The sequence below is a fragment of the Myotis yumanensis genome, unplaced genomic scaffold, assembly GCF_028538775.1.
Source record: "Myotis yumanensis isolate MYYU_CA2020_CCGP unplaced genomic scaffold, mMyoYum1.0.hap1 SCAF_2, whole genome shotgun sequence".
Taxonomy (NCBI): Eukaryota; Metazoa; Chordata; class Mammalia; order Chiroptera; family Vespertilionidae; genus Myotis; species Myotis yumanensis.
The window spans coordinates 17,398,914-17,423,318 of NW_027223753.1; the positions used below are offsets into that span (position 1 = coordinate 17,398,914).

General features: G+C 49.1%; 1 protein-coding gene across 3 annotated transcripts; it reads right to left on the bottom strand.

The window, feature by feature from the left end:
• Positions 1-12,470: 12,470 nt before the first annotated feature.
• Positions 12,471-16,829, bottom strand: IFI6 (interferon alpha inducible protein 6). Of its 3 annotated transcripts, none has more exons than XM_070404491.1 (6): positions 16,723-16,826; positions 15,870-15,990; positions 15,062-15,153; positions 14,080-14,151; positions 13,850-13,999; positions 12,471-12,695 (listed from the first exon to the last, which is right to left on the bottom strand). In XM_070404491.1, the coding sequence occupies exons 3-6, from the start codon at positions 15,129-15,131 to the stop codon at positions 12,586-12,588; spliced, it is 402 nt and encodes a 133-aa protein (XP_070260592.1). In that variant the 5' UTR covers positions 15,132-15,153; positions 15,870-15,990; positions 16,723-16,826; the 3' UTR covers positions 12,471-12,585. The 3 variants fall into 3 exon arrangements, with proteins under 3 accessions (XP_070260592.1, XP_070260593.1, XP_070260591.1); XM_070404492.1 differs by lacking the exon at positions 16,723-16,826 and adding an exon at positions 16,398-16,416; XM_070404490.1 differs by lacking the exon at positions 15,870-15,990 and having other exon boundaries at positions 16,723-16,829.
• Between the last annotated feature and the right edge of the window lie 7,576 nt (positions 16,830-24,405).

Genomic DNA, 24,405 nt, shown 5'->3' on the forward strand with positions numbered 1-24,405 from the left:
CCGTCTCCCTGCTACCTGTAACTTTGCAAGGACAGGACTTATTCGGTGATCTATGCACAGAGTAGGCATGATAAACATTTGTGGGAGGAAAAGGAGGGAGGACGTATAGGAAGAGGCAGGAGCGGCAGAGTGCCCTGGGGAATGGCTCTGCAAAGGCCACAGAGAGTAAAAGGAACAGACGGATAAGAGAGGGATGGAGGTGGAGAGGGGCTGAAGCTGGGGAAACCGGGCCCCCCAACCCAGCGCCCACCCTACCCAGGACCTGTGACCCCCATCAAGGACGAGGCTATGTGCAGTTTACGCTGGATTCCACCCCCACAGGGACCCTGGAGGGGACCTTTATACCTCAGGTTCAAGGGTGAGGTGGCTGAGAGTGAGCAGCTTTCCTGAAATCTGGCACACTGAGGCCCTGGGGAGGGATACATGCCCCCTTCACAGGTGATAAATTGAAGTCCCAAGAAGGGAAGGAACCTAGCCAAGGTCACACAGCAAACAAGTGGCCACGCTCTCAGGAGCTTGGTGTCTATAAGACAGCTCCTTGGCCATGACCTGATTTTGATCTGGGTTCCTCTGCAGTTTGGGGAATGACCAACAGCAAAAGGAAGGGATGGCTCCTGGCATTCGGCCAGCCCTTAGCTGCTGCCCAGGTACAGCTGCTGAGGCCTCGGTGGGGGTGGGACCCAGATGTGAGGAACAGGAGCCATGGGACCCTTCAGGACCTTCGGGCAGGGCAGGTGGACAAGAGGCACCAAGCTGAGGGGCAGAGGAAAGAATTCAGGGTTTTTTTGTGTTTTGTTTTTTTTAAAATATATTTTTATTGATTTCAGAGAGGAAGGGAGAAGGAGAGAAAGATAGAAACATCAATGATGAGAGAGAATCACTGATCGGCTGCCTCCTGCACGCCCCCTACTGGAGCCTGCAACCCAGGCATATGCCCTTGCTCGGAATCGAACCCAGGACTCTTCAGTGTGCAGGCCGACGCTCTATCCACTGAGCCAAACCGGCCAGGGCAAGAGGTTGGGTTTTGAAGTTCAGCCTAGCTTTGCCCCTAACCCACTGTGTGACCTCAGGTAAATAGCATCCATCCAGAAACCTCAGTTTGTGCATCTGTAAAATGGGAACAGCATCTCCCATCTTACAGGGCTGGCCTGGGAGTTGAATGAGACAGTAAGAATCCAGTGCTTCCTCCCTGGCCTCCCCAGCCCACACTAGGTTGCTGGCCTCTCTGTCCCCGGAGGTGATTGGCTGCTCCTAGGTGAAGATGCATATGAGCTATGATGGTGTCTCAAGTAGCCAGGCCTGCAGGTGGATCCAGGCTGTGAGAGGTCTGGCCAGAGCTGCCGCCGAGGGGCTCTATCAGGGCCCGGTGAGCCTGCATGCGCCCTCAGGACAGGTGAATGGATCCTGGCTCTGCACCAAGACCTCAAAGTACTCTCTCACTTTGGGCCTCAGTTCCAGGGAATCTCCTGAGCATTGGTTGGGGAGATCCTTCTAAAGGGCAGATGGAATAGGCTCTTTCAAAAGCAGGAAGTTCCCTGCCTCTGAGGCAGCAGGTCTCAACCTGTGGGTCGCGACCCCTTTGGGGGTCGAACGACCCTTTCACAGGGGTCGCCTAAGACCATCAGAAAACATATTGAATATATAATTACATATTGTTTTTGCGATTAATCACTATGCTTTAATTATGTTCAATTTGTAACAATGAAAATACATCCTGCATATCAGATATTTACATGACGATTCATAACAGTAGCAAAAGTACAGTTATGAAGTAGCAACGAAAATAATTTTATGGTTGGGGGTCACCACAACATGAGGAACTGTATGAAAGGGTCGCGGCATTAGGAAGGTTGAGAACCACCGCTCTGAGGTATGTAAGCAGAGACTGACAAGCACGGAGCAAGGATTCAATCACTCACTTATTCGATAAACTCCTATTGAGAACGTATCTTGGGCCAGGCCCTGTGCCCATCACTGGAGGACACAGAGGTAAGGCATCCTTACTGTCCCATAACATACATTCTGATAGGGGTGAGAAACATTGAATCGTGGTGAGAAAGTGTGTACTTCATATAGGAAGGACTGATCAAGGAGCCCCTTCCCCCCACCTCTGGGAGGAAGTGATTTCTAAACTGAGATTTGAAGGACAAGAATGCGTTAAGTAGGGAAGAGAAGAGCGTTTAGGGAGAGAACAGCAGGCACAAAAGCCCAGGGCAGGAAAGAGCCCTGCGTCTTCAAGTAGCTGAAAGGTCAGCATGGATGGAGGGTAGGAAGCAGGAAGGGCAGCGGTTGAGCTGGGCGGACAAAGTCGAGAGTCACGAGTCCTCACCTGAACAGGGACCCGTCTTAAGGGTCAGGATCAGCTCTGTCCCGTCATGGTCAAAGATGAGGAGTTGCCCTAGCCCCGTGGTCGGCAAACTGCGGCTCGGGAGCCACATGCGGCTCTTTGGCCCCTTGAGTGTGGCTCTTCCTAAGCCTTAGGAGTACCCTAATTAAGTTAATAACAATGTACCTACCTATATAGTTAAGTTTTAAAAATTTGGCTCTCAAAAGAAATTTCAATCGTACTGTTGATATTTGGCTCTGTTGACTAATGAGTTTGCCGACCACTGATCTAGCTGGTTTGGCTCAGTGGATAGAGCACCGGCCTGTGGACCAAAGGATCCCGGGTTTGATTCCAGTCAAGGGCACCTACCTTGGTTGCAGGCTCCTCCCCGACCTGGGCCCTGGTTGGGACGTGTGCAGGAGACAACCAATGGATGTGTTTCTCTCACATCGATATTTCTATCTCTCTCTTACTCTCTAAAAGATCAATGAGAAAATATCCTCAGTGAAGATTAACAACAACAAAAAGATGAGGAGTTAGTCGGGTACAAGAGGATGGGCAGGAAGGGAACTGTCTGTGTAAACACCTGGAGGAACGGAAATGGGCTGAAAGCAGCTCTGACCAGAGCCTGGCTGGGAGGGGGGAGGGGGTTGGCTGACTAGAGACCCTGTGAGTCCTGCTGAGCAGCCTGCAGGCCATAGGGAGCCCCAGAGGAGAGTGACCCAACCTTGGGGGAACAGCAAGGAACGCACAGGTTGCCTGGGCCACCCGTTAGTGAACCTTTGCAGGCCCCAAGACCCTCCAGAGCCTCTGGGAGCCCAGCCACCTTAGGCACAGCCTCATTAGAACCGTGGCAGGGGGAAGAGGAAGCTCATCTGTCAGAGGAACCTCAGGGAAGGGGAACCAGGAAGTGGGGTCTGGTCTCCGCTCATCACGGACTCAGTGACTCAAGGAGTCTCGGTTCCCAGGACCTTGGGGCTGAGAGGATGGGGGAAGTGAGGTTAAGTGAAACTGCTCCAGGCCAGACAGCAAACCAGCGGCAGGGAGGAGAGAAACCACCGCCTCCTGGGCACTGGGCACTTTACATATCACATCATTTAGTGCGGGTACCACTTAACGTTGCAGATGAGCAGACTGAGGTCCAGAGGCACGACTCCTGTCCAGGGTCCTATGGCGCCAGGACTAGGAACCAGATCTGCGCACTCCTGTCCCGACACTGCTCTGGGTCTGAGTTGGGGGCGTGGGGCAGAGGTGGAGCGTGTCCAGGAGAGAGAGGGGGTGGGTGGGGCTGTGTTCCTGGGACTTTCCTCGCTGAGGTCAGAGGCCCCAAATAGCCTCGCTCCAGTGAGCACCCCAGGCTAGGTCACATTTTCTCAGCCGCGAGCGTCCCCTCTGGGGTCTCATCTCCCAGCAGAACCGGGTGAGCCTCGCCACGCTCCGTGCCCGGCCACGTGAACGTGCCCCCGGGCGCCCCGGGCGCGGCACAGCCTCGAGGCCATCTGCGGGGACACCCCGCTGCGTTCCTCTTCGACTCCTTCCGGTTTACCCCGACCAGAGTGAAACTAGCGCAACCCCCGTGCCCGCCGATCAAAAAAGCAGAAGCTGACTCCGGACACGCCTCCCTCCGTGACGTCATGCAACTGGCCCCGGAAGCCCCGCCCAGTGGCCTCGTATGGGAAAAGCCCAGGGGGAACCAAGGGGTGGAGGGGGAGCTCTTGAAGGGGGAAATATCTGTGAATCGCCCATAGTATTACTGGCATGCAGGCTGAATAGATCCCTAATGTTAAATGTATGTATCCACTCAATCACGCCTCCGCCACCCACCGTTCATCTATCTGTCCGTGCACTTATCCAAAGTTATTAGGCGCCTTTGGTATGCCAGGCGCTGTGCTGGGTGCGGGCGATACATCACCGTGAACACTGAGTGAGTCCAGTGAGAAAGTCTAACAGTAGCAAGTGCTTGCATCAATCATGCTTCTGTTATCATTGTGATCAATTCTGGGAACCTAAGGAACAGGCTGCTGGAATAACCGAGTGTTTATTTATGTATATACTTATATATTTAATTTTTAATTGGTTTGAGAGAGAGACGGAGAGAGAAACATTGATGTGTTGTTCCATTCATTGGTTCATTCTTGTGTGTGCCCTGATGGAGACCAAACCCTCAATCTTGGCGTATCAAGACGACACTCTAACCAGGACACAGAGTGTTTCATTTAGATTGGGGCTCAGGTCTCTGGAGAAGTTACATTCGAGCTGACTCCTAAAACAAGAGTGCTCTCGGCCAAGGAAAGAGCTTGTGGAAAGGCACTGAGATTTGCAGGCACTTGGGGGGTTCTGGGAAGGAAAAGGAGGCCAGCCAGCATGGCTGGGAAAGAGTTGGGAGAGGGGAAGCAAGGTGAGATAAGACTCTGGAGGTTCCAGCAGATTGTTCAAGACCTTGAAGGCCAGAGTAAGCAAGTAAAATTTTATTCTAAATGTAATGGGCAGCCACAGGGGTGGGGGGGGGGGGGGGAGTGCTTTAAGCAGGGTGGGAGGGTCATTTGATCTACTTTGTTTTACGATCTACCTTGGCTTTCTGTGGAGATTGACAAGAGTGGACACAGGGGGCAGGAGTAGACATAGGAAGACCCATTAGGACAGTGGTTCTCAACCTTCTGGCCCTTTAAATACAGTTCCTCATGTTGTGACCCAACCATAAAATTATTTTCGTTGCTACTTCGTAACTGTCATGTTGCTACTGTTATGAATCATAATGTAAATATCTGATATGCAGGATGGTCTTAGGCTACCCCTGTGAAAGTGTCGATCCACCGCCAAAGGGGCCGCGACCCACAGGTTGAGAACCACTGCGTTAGGAGGCCCTTGTAGGTGCCCTCCAGCCTGAGGGTATCAAACTAGATGAAGAAACTAGATGAGGAGAGGGGGGCCATGTGGGCAGACAGTCATGCGAAGACTAAAAAAAAATAATTAGAAGCTAGAATCTACTGGCTGGCTGGTTACGGGATTGAATGTGGGAGTTGGGTGAGGCAGAGGGAGATTAAGATGAAGTCGTTCCTTTATTGAACAATTATTTACAGAGCCCCTCTGGCCAGACACTGCTCTAGAGAGACTATCTGGGTTCAAATCCCGGCCATCAATTGCTAGTTGTTTGCCTTAGGGAAATTATTTAGCCTCTCTCTGCCTTGATCTCTTCATCTGTAAACTGAGGATCCTAAGAACACCCAAGGGGCCCTGGCCAGGTAGCTCAGCTGGTTGGAGCATCATCCTGATACACCAAGGTTGCTGGTTTGATCCCTGGTCAGGGCACATGTCCGGGTTACGGGCTGGATCCCCAGTGGGGAGCATGCAAGACGCAGCTGATCAATGATTCTCTATCATTGATGTTTCTATATCTCTCTCTCTCCCTCCCTCCCCCTTCCTCTCTGAAATCAATTAAAAAAATTTTTTTTTTAAAAAAGAACACCCAAGAAGATTGTTATAAGGTTAAAAGAGTTAATATATGTAAAACCTTGGATCTGGGTGCTTAGAGCTGAGTTCTGAGGTTGAGGACTTGGACTTGGACTTGGGGCTGGGTGCTTGGGTCTGATTCTTCGAGTAACCAAGCTCCATTTCTTCACTGGCCTTTCACAGAAAATTGAAACAGGGTGATAGACTACAGCAGTGGTTCCCACGCTTGTCTGCATATTAGAATCACCTGGAGATTTTTTTTTTAATTCCAAAGCCCAGGCTGCACCCCAGATCAATTACATCACAGTCTCTGTGGGAGGCACAGGTTTTGAAGCCTCCAGGTAAGTTCAAGGTGCAGTTAAGTTTGGGAACTACTGAGGCAGAGAGCAGCAAGGAGACTACTTTAAAGTAGGTAATCAGGGAGGGCTTCTCTGAGGAGGTGACATATGAGTGAAAACCAACAAGTGAAGTAGGAGCTGTTATTGGAGGGTCATGAGGGAAAGCCTTTGAGGAAATGTCTGGCCTAGGTATCTGCATGCTGGACGATGCCTTTGCCGAAAGTGAGGGAGATTGAGGGAGTAATGGGCTTGACTTGATGGGTTCCAAGAGAATGGGTGAGAAATCATGGTTGAGCGAAGACTCTCTTCCTCTTCCTCAAACCTGTTCCTAGAGTCACTGAACCATACTGTTGCTCCTGGTAAGTTATGGGTGCTTTGTCCTTCTCCTCTTGAAGGAGGCAGCAAGGGCTGTCCACTGGCCAGACAGAGGCTGGGCAGAGGCCCAGACGGAGTCATGCATGAAGGTTCAAGGATGGTGAGCCCAAATCAAGCCCTGTTCTCTCTGGCTAGAGCTGGTTTCTAGAAGTCTCCCTGGCCTTGACCTGCTTCTGTCCCTGTTGGGGAGAGCTGGTTCTCCATCAGGTGGGGGTGTGAGTGAATGAGGGTGGGTACTACCCTGGACAAGCAGGTATTTGCAAATAGAACAAAAGCAGTAAAATTGTACCAATTTGGATTTTGTGATTATTCATCATGGTTGGGCTGGCATTTCCCTTAGTGCTCATTACAGGGAAAGAGAGTCCAGTAAATATATCCTGGGAAAATAATTTGGAACCAACTCTCTTACAGGGCCACTCTCCTGTGCAATGGAAGAGCCACTGGGCCCCTGCCAACCTCTGGCTGGGCACTGGACACCCCACTGGGAGCTGTGCTTGGAGCTGGGAACTTGGGGCTGGGTTCTGAGGATGGATGGGGACTTGGACTTGGGTACTTGGGGCTAGGTACTTGGGCTTGCTTCTTGGAGTAACCAAGGCTCCATTTCTTTCTCTCTTTTTATTGATTTTGAGAGAACAAGAGAGACATCGATTTATTGTTCCACTTATTTATGCATTCATTGCTTGATTCTTGTATGCACCCTGCCCTGGGATCGAACCCACAACCTGGGCATATCGGGTCGATGCTCCTACCAACTGAGCTACCTGGCCAGAGCATGGCTCCATTGCTTTACTGGCCTATACGAATGAGCCTGCCTAACCTGGCTCTCCTCTCTGTGGCCTCACAGCACCTGAGAAGGGTGTGCCCTTGCCTGTCTGGGCTGTCTGCTCCATGGAGACTCCAGAGAGAAGGGAACTGGAAGGGACTCTGGCTATCACTGTGGGACCTTCCTGGGATTCCCTTCCTCCCACCCACCCCCTATCCCCCTCTGCACACCCCTCAGCCAGAAAGCCCCCGCTTCCTAATCCTCGCCCCTCCCCCACGGCCATCTGCTGAAAGGAAGTGGCTCTTCAGTTCTTCACAGGAAGCCACAGGCCTCCTCTGCTTCAGCGCCCTCCCACTACCTCCCACTACCGCTGACCAAGCCCTCTGCAGGCCCAGGTCCTCTTCCAGGCTGGGTCCAGGGCGCCCTGCTCCTAGCATTACCCTCCACTGCGCAGCCAGGGGACGAGTGCGTGTGAGGTGCTTCCCTCATGTCCTGATCATCCCTGTGGCTCAGGCCTGGCAGCTCAGGCGGTGGCCCCGCAGGTGAGACCCGATCGCAGAGGGTCCGGCATGCTGTGCTCAGGAGTCTGGAGATCCCGGAAAGGAGAGGGCACAGCCTGCAGTGTCTCCGGATTGGCCGCTCTCGTGAGCTTCGGCAGCTCCTGCAGCTCCTGCAGCTCCTGCAGCTCCTGCAGCTCCTGCAGCTCCTGCGCAGACGGGGGCAGGGTTGGACCCATTCCAGCTCGAGCATCCATGATAGGGCCTGACCCAGGGAGGGCTGTGGGTAATTGTGGCGCTGCGCAAGGATGGTGCAGGCTGAGGAGGAGTCCAGGGCGGGACTGCACTGTCACCTGGTGGCCACACCAGCACATAGCACCATGGAAGTGGGGGAGGCCTGCCAGGATGGGCAGGGAGCTGACTTTCAAGGGTCTTAGGGGCCAGGGAGGACCTGAAAGAGTGAAAGAAGCCCAGCCGGCGGGTGTGGCTCAGTGGTTGAGCGTCGACCTGTGAACCCAGGTCACAGTTCGATTCCTGGCGGGGGCTTCGAGCTCGATCCCCAATGTGGGTCGTGCAGGAGGCAGTTGATCAATGATTCTCTCATCATTGATGTTTCTCTTTTTCCCTCTCCCTTCCTCTCTGAAATCAATGAAAATATGTTTTTTTTTAAAATAATAAAATAAATCACTAGATAAAGTGGTCTTATTAAAGAGCATGACAGCTCTAGCCCTGGCCGGTGTGGTTGGAAGGTAGGGTTTCAGGTTCGGGTCCCCTGGTGGGGCGCTTACGGAAGGCCAGACAGCCAGTGCTATTCTCTCTCACATGGATCTCTCTCTTCTCACCCTTCTTCCTCCCTTCCCCTCTCTGGAGTTTGTCCTCGGGTGAGGATTAAAACAAAATACAAACAACAACAAAAAAAAGTCCAGTGGGCGTGGCTCAGTGTGTGAGCGTAGTCCCATGAACCAGGAGGGAGGTCACAGTTGGTTCCGTGGTTGGTTCCGTTCATTCCAGGGTCAGGGCATATGGCCGCCTTGTGGGCTCCATCGCCAGTGGAGACGTGTAGGAGGCAGCCTATCAATGTTTCTATCTCTTTATCCTTCTCCCTTCCTCTCTCTAAAATCAATAAAAACATATTAAAAAAAAAAAAAGAGCATGCCAGCTCTAACTTGAGCACTCAAGAAAGGCATTCTAGGTCTAGATGAGAGTCCAACTCTTGCCCTCCTTCGTTTTATAGTCTAGGAGAGCGATCTCAACCTCTTTCATCTCATGGCACACAGAAAGTGATTAATAGCTGAAACCGGTTTGGCTCAGTGGATAGAGCGTCAGCCTGCGAACTGAAAGGTCCCAGGTTCGATTCCAGTCAAGGGCATGTGCCTGGATTGCGGGTACATCCCCAGTAGAAGATGTGCAGGAGGCAGCTGATCGATGTTTCTCTCTCATCGATGTTTCTAACTCTCTATCTCTCTCCCTTCCTTTCTGTAAAAAATCAATAAAATATATTTAAAAAGTGATTAATAACATTCTGCGGCACACCAAAAATTATTATGTTTTTTGCTGAAATATATTATTATTATTATTTTGCTGATCTGACAAAAAATTAGTTATAATTTTGAATCAGTCACATCAGACGGCTATTGGCGTGTTGGCTGTTGTCATTTCTTTTAAAATTTGACAATCTGAGAGATAAAAGGTCAGTACCCCTGACTAAATAGTCAGGTTTTGCATGTCTTAAGAATTCTTGCAACACATCCATGTGCCGTGGCACCCAGTTTGAAAATTGCTGGTCGAGGACATAGAGGCCCAGGGAGACATGATGAGGACAGAGGACCTCAACATTGTTTTCCATCAAGTCAGCCACACAGATGGATCTATTTTCAGACTTGTCTTAGGGTGTGGTCCCAGAGTGCCCTGCTAGTTTCTAGTCACCCTCATTTGTGACCAAACATGGTCTCTCTCAGCACCATCACCCACCTTAGTCCCAAAGTTGGCAACCAGATTGCTTTTGTCAGCTTCAAAAATAAAATCTACTCTCCGAGGGCGGGGATCTGACAGGGCCAGGGGGGTTCAGAAGGATGTGCTTCAGGCTCAGCAGTTTTAGAGGAGGACGTGTCCTGGAGAAGATGATATCCAACCGCACTGAGTTGAAAAAAGAAGGAAGAAGCTGGGGCTCAGGGAGGATAACCTGCCTGAGGCACCCCACCCTGGAGCTGGGCCAAGACTCCGCTGTGTGTCTTTCTGAAGGCCATTGCCAAGGAGGAGTCTAAAAGTGCATTAGCATCTCCTGACTTGTTGCATTAGTGAATTCTGGCCGCGTTCATCCTTCTGCCTCATACTTTGTAGACAAGGTGATTGTGGGCTGTGAAGGCTGACAAGGGCCACAGCAGGTGAAAGGAGATGGGGATGAGGGGGTGGTGACAGGGAGAGAGAAGGGGGGTCATAGATGCTTTTGAGGGCTCCCAGTTTGTGCACTGTGGGCTCCACGTAGGTAGCAACTGGGTCTCTACCACTGTAGTGTCCTCAGCATTTGGCACAGTGCCTAGCACAGACTGAGGGCCCAGTAAATGTCTGGAGAACGAAGGCAAGGAGTTACCTGCACAGGCCCAAAGAGCCCCTGGAGTAGGTGGAACCTCCCCATAAAGATGGGTCGTTTCAATGTCATTCAGCCTGAGAACTGCTGAGGCCTCCGATCTAAAATCGGGGGGCAGAGTTGTCCATCTTCCTTTAGCCGTGATGCTCTTCAAGGGAATAAGGTGCCAAGGGAATACGTGGAGGACACTCACCCTTGGGAGAAAGGCAGAACAGAGTCTGTGAGCCCCAGAGAATAAATCCTGACCCCAAAGTTAAATTATCTAATTCCTAGTAGGCATTTGGCTGTTTCCTCTTTGCTTTATGCAAGTCCTAATCATATTAGTCACTGACATTAACAGAGTGCTCGCTATGTGCCAGGCGCCGTGCTAGACTCTCTTTGTTCACTAGTTCGTCTAATTTCATAACAAAACCCCCATGAGGTAGGTGTTATTACCATTCTGTTTATAGAGGAGGAAACTGAGTCACGGAGAGGTGAAGAAGCCTGCCCTAGGGCACACAGGGCAGGAGCTGAACCAAGGTCTGCAGGACTCCATGCTGTGCTCCACGGCCTCCTTTGAAAACTCATCTGTGTTAGAGAAGATTGAGTAAAAGGTAAGGGGCCTGTGTTTACTTGGACCACAGTGTTAAAGGGGGTGCAGGACCTCCTCTCCTAGGTCTACATGGTGGTGACAGTGGGTATTATCAAGGGAACCCCAAGGAAAGAACCAGAATTCCAGTCACTCCTTCCCATGAAGATTGGGGAAGGCATAGGGACAGGTAGATGGAAGTGGAGGTTCAATTCTGCTCACATATATTGAGCACCAACTGTATGCCAGGTCTATTCTGGGCACTAGGGGAAAGGGATAACTTAGATACAGCGCCCTCCCTAAAGGGGCTGAAGGACACGTGCCTGTCTCTGGGATCTTGTCCCTATAGACAAACTAGGGTGCAATTAATAGGCCTCAGCACAGTGTGATGCTTGAGACTGTACCTCCTTCTGTGGGCGGAAGTCCACTCTATCGCTCCCCCCGCCTCCCATGGATGGCTCCAGCCAAGGCAGGACTCTGCTCGGGCTTGTATGGTAGCAGGTCCGGGACTCAGCCCAGTTTCTGCTCTTGGATACAAGCCATGGAGACAATATTTGAGGTGCAAGAGGGTGCCTGTCCCCCCTATGCAACTCTTCCACAAACAGTGCTTCTCCGGCGGCCTGGGGCAAGCCAGCTGAGGCAGCCACCGGCCGAGGTGGCATTGGACCTGGGGACAAGAGGAAGCAGGATGGTCCTCTTCCCCACCCGTCCATACACATTCGTAATGGAAGAACTTCTGGATTAGAAATGAGGACAGCTGGCTTGGCCCTTTTGTGCATCACCGGGTATTGTGACTCCCATGTGGCTACTTCCCGGGGGTGCAGGTCTCCCTGGAGGGTGGGCTGGCATTGAGGCTGGTGCCCACTCATAGACCAGGACCACAGCGTTATTCTCTTTTTCCATTAGTGAGAGAACCAGCCCTACCCTGACTGACATTTGATTTCTAAGGTCTCTGGGCCCTCCCCCGCCTAGGTCCTTGCACTCTGCCCCCAGACTTCAAATCTCCCCACGGGCTTGGGTTGGCCTTCCCCTCCCACTCAGAGGCATATGTTCCAGATGCAAACTGCCCACCCTATCCCAGACTCCCTGAGGGAAGGGCGGCCTTGCTGAGCCCTCCAAAAGCTGCTGCTAACACACTTTCTGCAAAGCAAAAGTCTGGCCCTCTGTTCTCCACCAGAGGTAGACTTCTGAGAACGGAGATCTGGTTTCTACGTTTCTGCCAAATCAGAGAAGTAGCTGGAAGCTTCTCTCACTGAGACTAAACTGAGCTCTGCCTCCCTGGCCCACTGCGACCTCCAGCCTGAGCATTCACAGTGTGACAGGGGCAGCAGGCAGCTCTGCTGGGAAGGAGTCTCAGGGTGGGGATGTCTGAGCTGGGTTATGAGCTTCAGGACATTCTAGGCAGAAAGGACAGCACATGCCGAGGTCCAGGGACAAAATCAGCTGCGGGTGTTTCAGGAGCTGTGGTTGGCTTTAGGGAGAAGGGAGGGTGGGGTGTGTGGATGAGGCAGACCAGACCCAGATCTTGTTGGGCTTCTCCTAGGAAGAATGACTCACAAGACAAAGTGTTTTCTGAGAGAAGTTTATTCTCATTTTCACCTGGTCGGTGGGAGTGTTACAGAGAGAGCTCTGGACTTCACCTGGAAGAAGCAGGGCGGGGGATGGGTGTCCAGGAAGCTGCTCACTCCTCCTCCTCCTCCTCTGCCCCCTTGTTGTCTATCTGCTTGTGGACAGTATAGCCTATAGCGGCACCAACGTTGGCCATGAGGGCACTGCCACCACCAGTAGCCCCTGTAAAGCAAGTATAGCCAGGTCACGAGCAGCCCAGGCATCAGGCCTGGGAATCCGAAAGTCTGGAAACCAATGGTCAAGTCCAACCTCTTAATTTTCAGATGGAGAAACAGTGGCCCTGAGAGGGAAGGGGACTTCTGCAAAGTGAGTATTATTTCCCCCTCCTCCCAACTCACCACCTCAAATCAGAGCTGTGTTTCAGAGATGAAAAAAAGTCAAAATAACAACTCATTCTCATGTCTTCCGTGTTATTAATAATGCTAATAGCAGCCACCTTTGTGGAGACCTCTCTGTGGGTGCTGGAGGGCTCACGAGTAAGAGAGGACAACCATCGCATAACACTGGACTGTTGCTAGTCCTGCCCAAACCCCTTACTTCCCACTGCTGGGGTGTGGCCTGGCCTGTGTTCCCCGCTGCCGCCCTGAGAAGGGCTCTGTTCTTCTGGGCTGGTCCGTTGGGCTTTGTCATCCAGAACTGAGAGAAGATGGAGGGCTCAGAAAGGCAGAGTTTGTCAGGAGTGTTTTTTTCTCTAGGATTTTGAAGAGAGAGAGAGAGAGAGAGAGAGGGAGAAAGAAAGAGAGAGAGAGAGAGAGAGAGAGAGAGAGAGAGAGAGAGAGAGAGAGAGAGAAAGAAAGAAAGAAAGAAAGAAAGAAAGAAAGAAAGAAAGAAAGAAAGAGGTGAAGGAGAGAGGGAGGGGGAAAAGAAAGATTCACAGAGATAGACATGAATGCCAAATTTTTAGAAGGATCATTCTGAGCTCTGTATCAATCCCCTTCATGGTGTTCAAGAAACTCAAGACAAGACCAGAACTGGTATGAGATTGAAGTGAGTTGTTCCACTCTGGGTGTTTGAGAATGAGCAGATTCATAAAATGTTAAATTGAGGAAGATTGTCCTGGTTAGTAGATGAGGAAAACTGAGGCTTGCTGTGAAAGCCAGCAATCAGCCTGTCTGGGTTTGAATCCTGGCTCCAGGGCAAGCCAGCTGGGAGTAAATGTGAATCAGTCGGTGCCTCAATCCACCCACTGTACGATAGGGCTTATAAGAACACGCACTTCAGAGAGCTGAGCTGGCCTGTGGAAAGGACTCAGAATAGTAAATAGAGAGACGACCTGTGGCCCTGGTGTCTGCTCCAGGGCCTGGCCCCCAACTCACCCAAACTCTGCAGCGTGGCCACCAGCCCTCCGGCGGGCACGCCGCCCCCGTTCGCTATGGCCGACCAGCTCATCAGCCAGGAGGCCACCGAGTGGGCAGCGATACCGGTGCCCGTGAAGCCCAGAGCAGGCAGCCCGAAGGCCAGGGCCCCTGGAGGAAGAGGAGACAATGAGGGAGCGCCCGGGGCTGGGGTCGCCCCACCTTGTCAAGCTCCCACCTTCCAGACCCACCTGCTCCGATAGCCATGTAGGGCAGCGCGTCCCAGATTCCGGAGTCGCTGTCCTCCGAGCCTTTCCTTTTGCCTGTGGGGAGAGCGGACAAAGTGGAGTGCAGTGGGGAGCAGAGTCCCCTACTCTGTGCCCGTTGCCCAGGAACACCCACAGAGCTGGGGACCACCATCCTCCTATTCGGAGAGCCTCACTAAAGGGAAGAGACCTTTCCTAAGGCCTCGTGCCTGGCGCATAACTGGCATTGAATAAATGTTAGAATGGAGGAATGGACCGATTAGGGATTTGAATCTGGGGCTCTGGCCACGACAAGCCTGCGCTGTCCACTGTAATAGCTTCTCTCATTCAGAGGCACGCCTGACTCTAAACCAGAGGTTCTCAACCTGTGGGTCGCGACCCCTTTGGGGGTCGAAAGACCCTTTCACAGAGGTCGCCTAAGACCATCGGAAAACACATATATAATTACATATTGTTTTTGTGATTGATCACTATGCTTTAATTATGTTCAGTTTGTAACAATGAAAATACATCCTGCAGCCAAAACCGGTTTGGCTCAGTGGATGGAGCGTCGCCCTGCGGACTGAAGGGTCCCAGGTTCGATCCCGGTCAAGGGCACGTACCTGGGTTGCGGGCACATCCCCAGTGGGAGATGTGCAGGAGGCAGCTGATCGATGTTTCTCTCTCATCGATGTTTCTGGCTCTCTATCTCTCTCCCTTCCTCTCTGTGAAAAATCAATAAAATATATTTAAAAAAAGAAAATACATCCTGCATATCAGGTATTTACATTACGATTCATAACAGTAGCAAAATTACAGTTATGAAGTAGCAACGAAAATAATTTTATGGTTGGGGGTCACCACAACATGAGGAACTGTATGAAAGGGTCGCGGCATTAGGAAGGTTGAGAACCACCGCTCTAAACCAAGGATCCTGAAACTTCCGGCTTCTTTCTCCCGAGATCTTGCCCTGCCCCAGGATCCTTACCTGCCTCCACCGGCCCGCAGGCGTAGAGGAGCAGGTAGCACAACAAGAGCGATACCACCTTCTGCCGCATGGTGGCGGCTTTGTCGCTGAACCTGGGGATGGGGAGAGGAAAGAGATGATCAAGAGCCATTTTGAGACAAACCCTCCAGGCTGTCTTCCTTTCCGATTGGAGGAAGAGTCCATACAAAGCAGCGAAGTGCTCTGGACTGAGCCCAGGACCCCTCTCAGGAGCTGCGGGATTTCCGTTTCTTCGTGGCAACAGGAGCAGTGATGTTCCTGCCTCACCCGGTGGTCCTGAGAATCAGTGAGGGAATCCTCTTCTGGTAAGGTGCCTGGCACGTGGCGCATGCTCAATGATGTCAGCTAGTACCCTTGCTGTGGTTTCTGTTCTTGACTTTGTCCTCACTGCCTGCCTGACCTCGGGCAGGACACTAGCACCTTTTCTGGGTCTCGATTTACTTAACCCTAAGATGGGTTATTAATAGAGCCTATTTTAGAGGGTGGCTGTGAGTTTTGAAACTATTCATTACTATTCCCTAGCACTTACAACATTATCTGTCACACAGAATTTTCTGAAAAAAATGGTTGTGGATCAATTTATTCTTCCAATGCATTGAATAGTTATAGGCACCAAACATTGTTCTCACACCAGCTTCATTTTTCAGAAAGAAAGCACAGAGGGATAAGGAGGTTGCCCAAGGCCACACCGTAAACTATGCAATCTAGACACACACTCATGACTGTTGGAATTCAAAACCTATGTTCATTATTCCACAAAATAGGAAAATATACATGCCCCCAAATTCACCTGTAATGCACTTGTCAGTTCAATGCAATTTTCTTGAATCAAAAGCAAGTAAACATCGCCCAGCTGGTGTGGTTCAGTGGTTGAGCATCAACTCATGAACCAGGAGGTCATGATTGGATTCCTGGTCAAGGCAAATGGTCGGGTTTCAGGCTCGATCCCCAGGGGAGGCAGGAGGCAGCCTATCAATGATTCTCTCTCATCACTGATGTTTCTCTCTCTCTCTCCCTCTCCCCTCCTCTCTCTGAAATCAATAAAAAACATATTTAAACAAATAAACAAACAAATAACTCCCCCCCCATTGAGCGCTTACTTCAGCACTTTATGGCACAAGGTCATTTATACCCATAACAACCACATGAAGCAGATACTGTTGTTCTCAACCACGTGTTGTAGATAAGGAAACTGAAACTCAGAGAATTTAATATTCCCATGCCTGCCCAGCAGGGAGTGGCAGAATCCCAAAATTACTGATGTCCAAGCCCACATTTTTAACCATTCCAGATTACTCATCATCCAAGATAAACTCACTGTCACATTAGATCCTACAACAAAGGGGTTTCTGGAATCATCCAGGCAAGGTGGCTTGATTATCCTTTTGCAGCTGAGGAACTAAAGCTCAAAAAGGCGAAATGACAGAGTTAAGGCCACAGATTGCTGAAAGGGCATCTGTTAAGGTCAGTTTCATGCCTCTTGGAGTTTTGTACCTCAACGCCCCAACCATCCCCTCAGACCAGTCTTAGCCCAGGGCAGTAAAAGGGACTCAGCCTCCCTGAGGAATGGGCACCCTGGCTTCCTGGGCAGCCTCGCAAAAGGTGACCGCTTGACACCCATGCCTCTTAGTTTCTGGGTTTACCTTGGAGGAGAGAAGAGAAGCAATCTTCCTGCCCAGAGCCTGCAGATGGGAGCGGCAGTGAGGGGTAGCAGCAGCTCTCCCAGGCTGCAGGCTGGCTTTTATCATCACATTCCAATTACACCCCCCCTTTCCTGATAGCCAATCCCTGTCAGAGTTTCCATTTCCTGCACTCTGCAGAGTTTCCTTTTCTCCTCCGTCTCCTGCCAGTAACACCCTCTCTGCTGGCAACAGAATGTGATTCTAGCTGGAGGCTTTGAACAGCTAAGAGTATTCAAAGCAGGTCATGCTACAGTGCTTAGTGAAGCCCAACCACTAGTTCCTCTTGGGGCCCAGAGGCCCTTCACTATTCAATTCAGTCTATAATAATAAAAGCATAATATGCTAATTAGACCGGATGTCCTTCTGGACAACCTTCCAGAAGCCCGGGTCCTGGGTGCAAGAGGGAAGCCAGTGCCGGCAGGGGGAAGGAAGGCCTACTCTTGCACCAATTTCGTGCATGGGGCCTCTAGTTCATAATAATGCCTACCATTTATTGAGTGCCGGCTGCATGCCAGGACCTGTGCGGAGTGCTCTATGTACAGGATCTTTCCAATCCCACAATAGTTTGGTGAAGTACATATATTGTTTTTTAAACATTATTTTAAATCCTAATTGTGAGTTTATTTTATCCTATAACTAGTTCAGATTTTCACACGATTAAGGATTTTTCATGGCTACCAGACAGGACTTGGGCTGCAGAGTCCCTGCAGACATCTCCTTCCACAGCCCTCAAGTCGTGGTTTAATCCACATAGTTGTCATCTTTAGTTGCGAGCTCTTCGAGGTGGCCATCGTGAGAATCATTCACCTTCTGATAACCTAAGGAGGAGATTTGGAGCCAGGATGCATTTCAGGAGCACTTTAATGCTGAAAGTAATTTATTTCTTGTGGAGTTTTGACATTCCCTTCAGTCTGGCCAGATGAGTCAGAAGAAGGACTCTGTTGAGGCATTCCTGGCAGGCATTTCTTCTTCAAGGCCTCCTTTTCAAGGGGTTTTGTGTTCTTCTACATGGCCATGGTCTTCTTTGTGGAACTAGCTACAGATATCAGTGGTTCTTCTTTTGCTTAAGTGATTTTCCTGTAATGATAAGCCAGTGGGGTCACTGGGCTGAACCTTTGCCACCTCTACCAAGTGCCTGGGCAAGGCACTTTCCAAAGCACCTCTTCAGATAGTCAGTTTCCATCTTGTGGGAAAGTTCCAGTCCTGATTCTGCCGTTTATTAGCTGTGTGGTCTTCAGCAAGTCATCAGTCTCTGTGAGCCTTGGTTTTCTCATCTACCCTCATATGTGTTCTCTCCTCTACAATATACTGTTTATAATCCTCATTTTGCAGAGGAGATTAAAGCTTGTGGAAATGAAGTCATTCTATACCATTATTCTCTCAAGCTGGCTAATCTGGAATGCTGAATAATCTGGAAAGGTTAAAAATGTGGGCTTCCCTGGTCTTACCGTATACCTAGCAGCAGCCAGCTTGAGAGAACAATGGTATAGAACAGTGGTTCTCAACCTGTGGGTCTCGACCCCTTTGGGGGTCGAAAGACCCTTTCACAGGGGTGGCCTAAGACCATCGGAAAACATATATATAATTACATATTGTTTTTGTGATTAATCACTATGCTTTAATTATTTTCAATTTGTAACAATGAAAATACATCCTGCATATCAGATATTTACATGACGATTCATAACAGTAGCAAAATTACAGTTATGAAGTAGCAACGAAAATAATTTTATGGTTGGGGGTCACCACAACATGAGGAACTGTATGAAAGGGTTGCGGCATTAGGAAGGTTGAGAACCACTTGTATGGAATGACTTCATTTCCACGATCTTTAATCTCCTCTGCCATAAAATGGGTGCTCTGGCCTTGGGTAATGGATTGAATGTTCTTTAAGCCTTTGCATGGTGATACTTGCAGGAGCACTATGGGTTAGAAATGTAAGTTCTAATGTGGATGAATCATTGCCTTCTCCAATGTGGAAGAGAGCTGATACAAATGACCTGTCATGAGCCCAGAAGGTCATGGTTCAATTCCTGGTCGGGGCACATGCCAGGGTAGTGGGCTCAATCCCCAGTAGGAGGTCTACAGGAGGCAGCTGATCAATGTTGCTCTCTCCTCACTGATATTTCTTTCTCTCTCTCTCTCCCTTCCTCTCTGAAATTAATAAAAATATATTTTAAAAATAAATAAGTAAATAAATAACCTGTCATGAGGTGGCTGGCTGCTCTCCCTGACCAATGTTGCTAAACTGCTGCCTGCTGCCAGCTGGTTAGCTATTTGTTGGCAATTACTAGATCAGCCTTGGCGAGAGAGAGCCCAACTTGTTGGATCCTTGCCACCGTAGCCACTCTTTTTTAAAAAATAGAATTTATTGGGATGACATTGGTTAATTAAACTATTTGGTTTCAGGTGTATAATTCTATAATACACCATCTTTGTATTTTGTGTTCACGACCTCAAGTCATTCATCCCACCTTTACCCTCTTACCTCTCCCTGCCCCACTTTCCCTCTGGTCATCACCATACTGTTGTCTGTGTGCATGACTTTTGTTTTGCTTTATCCCTGCACCTTTTTTTAAAAAGTTTTTAAAAATATATTTTATTGATTTTTTACAGAGAGAAAATGAGAGGGATAGAGATTTAGAAACATCGATGAGAGAGAAACATCGATTAGCTGCCTCCTGCACACCTCCTACTGGGATGTGCCTGCAACCAAGGTACATGCCCTTGACCGGAATCGAACCTGGGACCTTTCAGTCCCCAGGCCAATGCTCCAACCACTGAACCAAACTGGCTAGGGCTGTCTCCATCTCATTTAAACCCCACAGGAACCCCGAGGTGGTGGCCTGGTGACATGCCCCCTTCACAGAGCCAGTCGGCTAGGGAACTGCCATTCCTGCACCTTTTTCACTCAGCCCCCCAAGTCAGCTCCCCTCTGACAGCTGTCCGTCTGTTATCTGTATCTAGGAGTCTGTTTCTGTTTTGTTAATTTATTTTGTTCATTAGATTCCACATGTAAGTGAAATCATATTGTATTTGTCTTTCTCTGACTGGCTTATTTCACTTCGCATAATACTCTCCAGGTCGATCCATGCTGTTGCAAAGGGTAAGGTTCCCTTCTTTTTTTACGGCCAGGTAGTATTCCAAAAAGTGTACCACAGTTTGTTTGTTTTTTATCTCTCATCTACTGATGGGCATTTGGGCTGCTTCCAAATCTTGGCTATTGTAAATAATGCTGCAGTGAACATAAGGGGACATACATTCTTTCTGATTGGTGATTCGGGTTTCTTCAGATATATTCCCAGAAGTCGAATCTCTGGGTCATAAAGCAGTTCCATTTTTTTTTAAACTTTATGGTTCAAAGTATTACAAATGACCCCTTCTCTCCTCCACCTCCCCCCCCCCCCCCCCCCCCCACACACACACTCCTCCAACCCCTACCCCAGGCCTTCTCTGCACTATGGTACTATTGTTTGTCCATGGGCTATGCATATGTGCATATAAGTTCTTTGTTTCGTTTCATAGCCACTGTTTTATGGGTCTTTTGCAAAACGATAGAGTGGCTAAGTTTAAAGGCTGGCTGACATCCACAGGATGGAACATCTGACCATCTGGCTGAGAGGTTCCTCCTGCAGTGGATGCTCTTTGGTGAGCATAAATGTTAACACAAAGATCTGCATGCTTTGTGCCCACTCCTATAGCTCCATTCACGTGCCCCTTACCCAGACCTCCTTGTCTGCAAATTCCAATCTTGCTCTTTCCATGCCCTTGACCAACTAACCAAGTTGCCACTTATGAGGAATTAATGTGTATCTGAATCTCAGTCCATATCTTCCACTATACAAAGGGTATTCTGCCCCCTGGTAGGATTTAGCACTGTCCTTCAGGGCTACCTCCGACTGGGGCCATAAGAGAGTGGTCCATTTCCAGATGGTGCCAAAATATCTCACTGACCTATCTGTGACATAGGTTCAACTCCTTTCCTTCTTTATCCGTTGTTTGCAGGGAACCCTCCATGAGGCCATAGGTATGGGTTACAGGAGAGGGGTCAGATCAACAGATTTAAATCTAGGTGCCACAGGAGTCTGAGCTGCCTGTTCATTTGACTTACTCATGCCTCTGGACTCTTTGAGCCCAGCCCTGAATATACCACTTCCATCATATTGGATTGCTGCTGTGCCTGCCTGATAACATCTAGCTTAAGACATATAGTCACCTGGCATCCAGTGGTCAGATGCTCAGTCACTTCTGGGCCCAGTGACACATCGGGACCTTTTTGTTCAAATGGACCATGGTGAGTATGGCCTTACTTCAGAATTCTAGGGGTCCTCACTGCAACCCTTCAGAGCTTTCAGAGGCTCCCTACAGAATGTTTATCCAAGTGGATTCCTCCAGAAACCTTGTATCTGCAGGATAATATCATCCAAAGTGTCAGCATAGCCTGTTTTATGGTTTGAACGTGCTGTACAGCCCTTTCTGGCTCTGGGCACTACTCACAATTGGCAGCCTTCGAGGTCCCCCAATAGAGGATTGGAGAAGTCGTTCTGAGAGTGTATATTCTGCCTCCAAAATCCAAAGAGGCCCACCAAACACTGTGCCTCTTTTTAAGTGGTGAGATGTTTGAAGAGAGATAACTTGTCCTGCTGTGTTCCAAACCACTGAACTCCTAAAAAGGTTCCCAATGTGGCAGGACCAGGAATCCTCATGTCCTTTATCTTCTACTCCCTGGCAAACATGGTGCTTTTACACTTCCTATTCATATACAAGAGTATGATGTCATTAAGCATGTTGTTCCGTGGAAAATCACAGCAACAATCAAGGTCCCTGAAGGCTACATTGTAAGAGAGCTGGAAAGTTAACAAAGTACGGAGGGGAGAGAATGCAGGTGCTATAATCGTGACATTGTGAAGTAAAAGCAAACTGCCTTTCATTGTCCCTTCTCATGGACATTAAGAAGAAAGCATTTGTGGCCCTGGCCAGTGTACACCGGAAGGTTGCGGGTTCGATTCTGGCCAGGGCACATACCTAGGTTGCAGGTTCCATCCCGTTTGGAGTGTATACCATCACATTGAGGATTAAGTTTCAACATATAAATTTTGGAGGACATGTAAACATTCAGTCCATTGTGATTATATAAGAGAAAAATAAACTTCTGTCTTGTTAAAGCCACGGGATAATTGTTCGTTCTCTTTGCTACAGCAGCATAGCCTTTCCCTAGGTGGCAAACCTCATGGTGATCTCCATGCCCAACATAGTCCAGGAGCAGCAGACAGGAACTCCTTGTGTTGAGGGTGGCACAGGGAGCAGTGGCACATTTTCTCCAATGGCCTTGAGCAGAGCACAGATTGATGGAAGATATGAGGAGGCCTTGTGATCTAGATGAGAAGGACACAGCAAACCACATGGACAGATGGCTTGACACCAGATGGGAAAGAGGATGTCACGATGGACAAAGACTAGATATTCCATGACCCCTCCCCAAAGACTAGACATAGTCATAGAAATTCAATTCGGTTATGTGTCAAATATACCTCAAAAAGGCTGTGGAATTATTTTTTAAAAGAAGTTAAATTCAAGTATTTAAAGTTTTATTTTTGAGTTTGTGGACCAGTAATTCAGAGATAATTTTTATCAACTCCCCCTCTCCCACCCTGGACTTACACCATCCTCTGTAACATGAAGATTTTCTGAACAGGAGGCATGCGATGACATTTTGGGAAAGCTGACCCAATTGAGCTGTGTCCCCTCTCTGGATTTCCATGATACCCTGAGCACAGCACAGTTTATTCATCCTTTTTTGTTAGTTTGTGAATCCTCACCCAAGGATATTTTTCCACTGGTTTTTAGAGAGAGTGGAAGGGAAAGGAAGAGACAGAGAAACATCGATGTGAGAGAAACACATCAATTGGTTGCCTCCTGCATGTACCCCGACCAGGGCCAGGGAACCTGCAACCAAGGTACGTGCCCTTGCCCAGAATCAAACCTGGATCCTTCAGCCAAACTGGCTGGACCCCACTGAGCTAAACCAGCTAGGGCTAGTCATCCATTATTCTGTTAATAGTTATTTCCCTTTGCTCCTTTTCTTTTGCAACTGTGAATAATACTGCTGGCCTGCCCGACATGGCTCAGTGGTTGAGCATGGACCTAGTGGTGAGGGTTCGATTCCCGGTCAGGGCACATGCCCAGTAAGGGAGCATGCAGGGAGCAGCCAATCAATGATTCTCTCTCATCATTGATGCTTTTCTCTCTCCCTTCTGAAATCAATAAAAATATTTAAAAAATAATAATACTGCTGGAAATATTCTCTTCTATGGCTCCCTCAGGGGCATACCCAACTGCTATTGCCAGAGAGATGTGGGAAGACTACATAAGAGAAGAAGGGACATGTTTTGACAGGGCAAATATTCAGCAAACACAGGTGTGTGTTCTACTCAGTTCAGGAAACATCAGTCACTTCCCTCACTTTAGTCTCCCAACCAATAGCTAATGACACTGTTGACTAATGTCTCCTGCTCTTCTCTTGGCCTCTAGGAAAACACTCTTCCCTCTCTGCACTCTCTTGCTCATAGCTCCTCTGCAGGCATCTCCAGAGAAGGAGACATCCAACTGCTGGATGAACTTTCCCTTGAATCAGGAAGGGGCACTGCTCTCCTTCTTCTATGGACTTCTAAGGTAATGTCATCCAGTCCCAGGCATTAAACACCACATAAATACTGATAATTTCCCCAAAACTCTATCTTCATCTTAGACCGCTTTTCTAAGCATAAACAAACTAGAGCCCTGCTGTCCACATAATGTCTCTTCCTAGATATCCATAAGCATCTAGAACTTAATATGTCAAAAATAAACTCTTGGTGCCCAGCCGCTGTGGTTGTTGGTTCTATTCCCGATCAGGACACATGCCTGGGTTGTGGGCTTGATCCACAGTAGGGGGCGTACAGGAGGCAACTGACCCATGACGTTTCTCTCTCTTTGATGTTTCTCTCTCTCTCTCTCCCTTCCTCTCTAAAAATCAATAAAAACATATTAAAAAAAAAAAAACAACAAAAATATCTTGGTGCCTTGGCCACACACCAAAGGGTTGCGGGTTCAATTCCCAGTCAAGGGCACATAAGTGGGTTTCAAGTTCACCAGGTCAGTTAGGGCACATGGGGGAGGCAACTAATCGATGTGTCCTTCTCATATTGATCTCTCTCTCACTCTCCCCTCCTTCCTTTTTGCTCTCTCTAAAAATCAATGGGAAAAAAAAATAGAGTGAGGATTAACAAAAATAAATAAGTTCTTGGTTTTGTCTATGAAACCTGTCCTTCTAGTCTTTCCTTTTGCTGGAAATACCACCATCCAAATAGGTGGGCACATTGACCATATCACTTCCTAAACCTAATCCATCCCTAAGTCCTCTTGGATCCATCTCTAAAATATATCTTTGTGCCGTGCCAGCACAGCCAAGGGTTCAGTGAGCCTGAGGAGGGTGGTGAAGGATTAAAGAAAAGACAGACAAAGAGAATATAGCTGGGGCTCGGTGGACCTCCTGTGCCTGGATGAGGCCACAGAGAAGGATCCAGCTGGCAAACCAAGGCTTTATTTTATTTTATTTTTATTTTTATTTTACCCCATTTGCCCCCCTCCACCCAACCCCCCGCC

Excerpts from the sequence above, each read along its gene's own strand:
- IFI6 (XM_070404490.1), bottom strand. The coding sequence starts at position 15,131 with ATGCGGCAGAAGGTGGTATCGCTCTTGTTGTGCTACCTGCTCCTCTAC. Across the intron at positions 14,000-14,079 it reads CTACATGGCTATCGGAGCAG|GGGCCCTGGCCTTCGGGCTG; the intron begins GTGGGTCTGGAA and ends CTCTTCCTCCAG. Across the intron at positions 12,696-13,849 it reads GGCCACGCTGCAGAGTTTGG|GGGCTACTGGTGGTGGCAGT; the intron begins GTGAGTTGGGGG and ends CTTGCTTTACAG.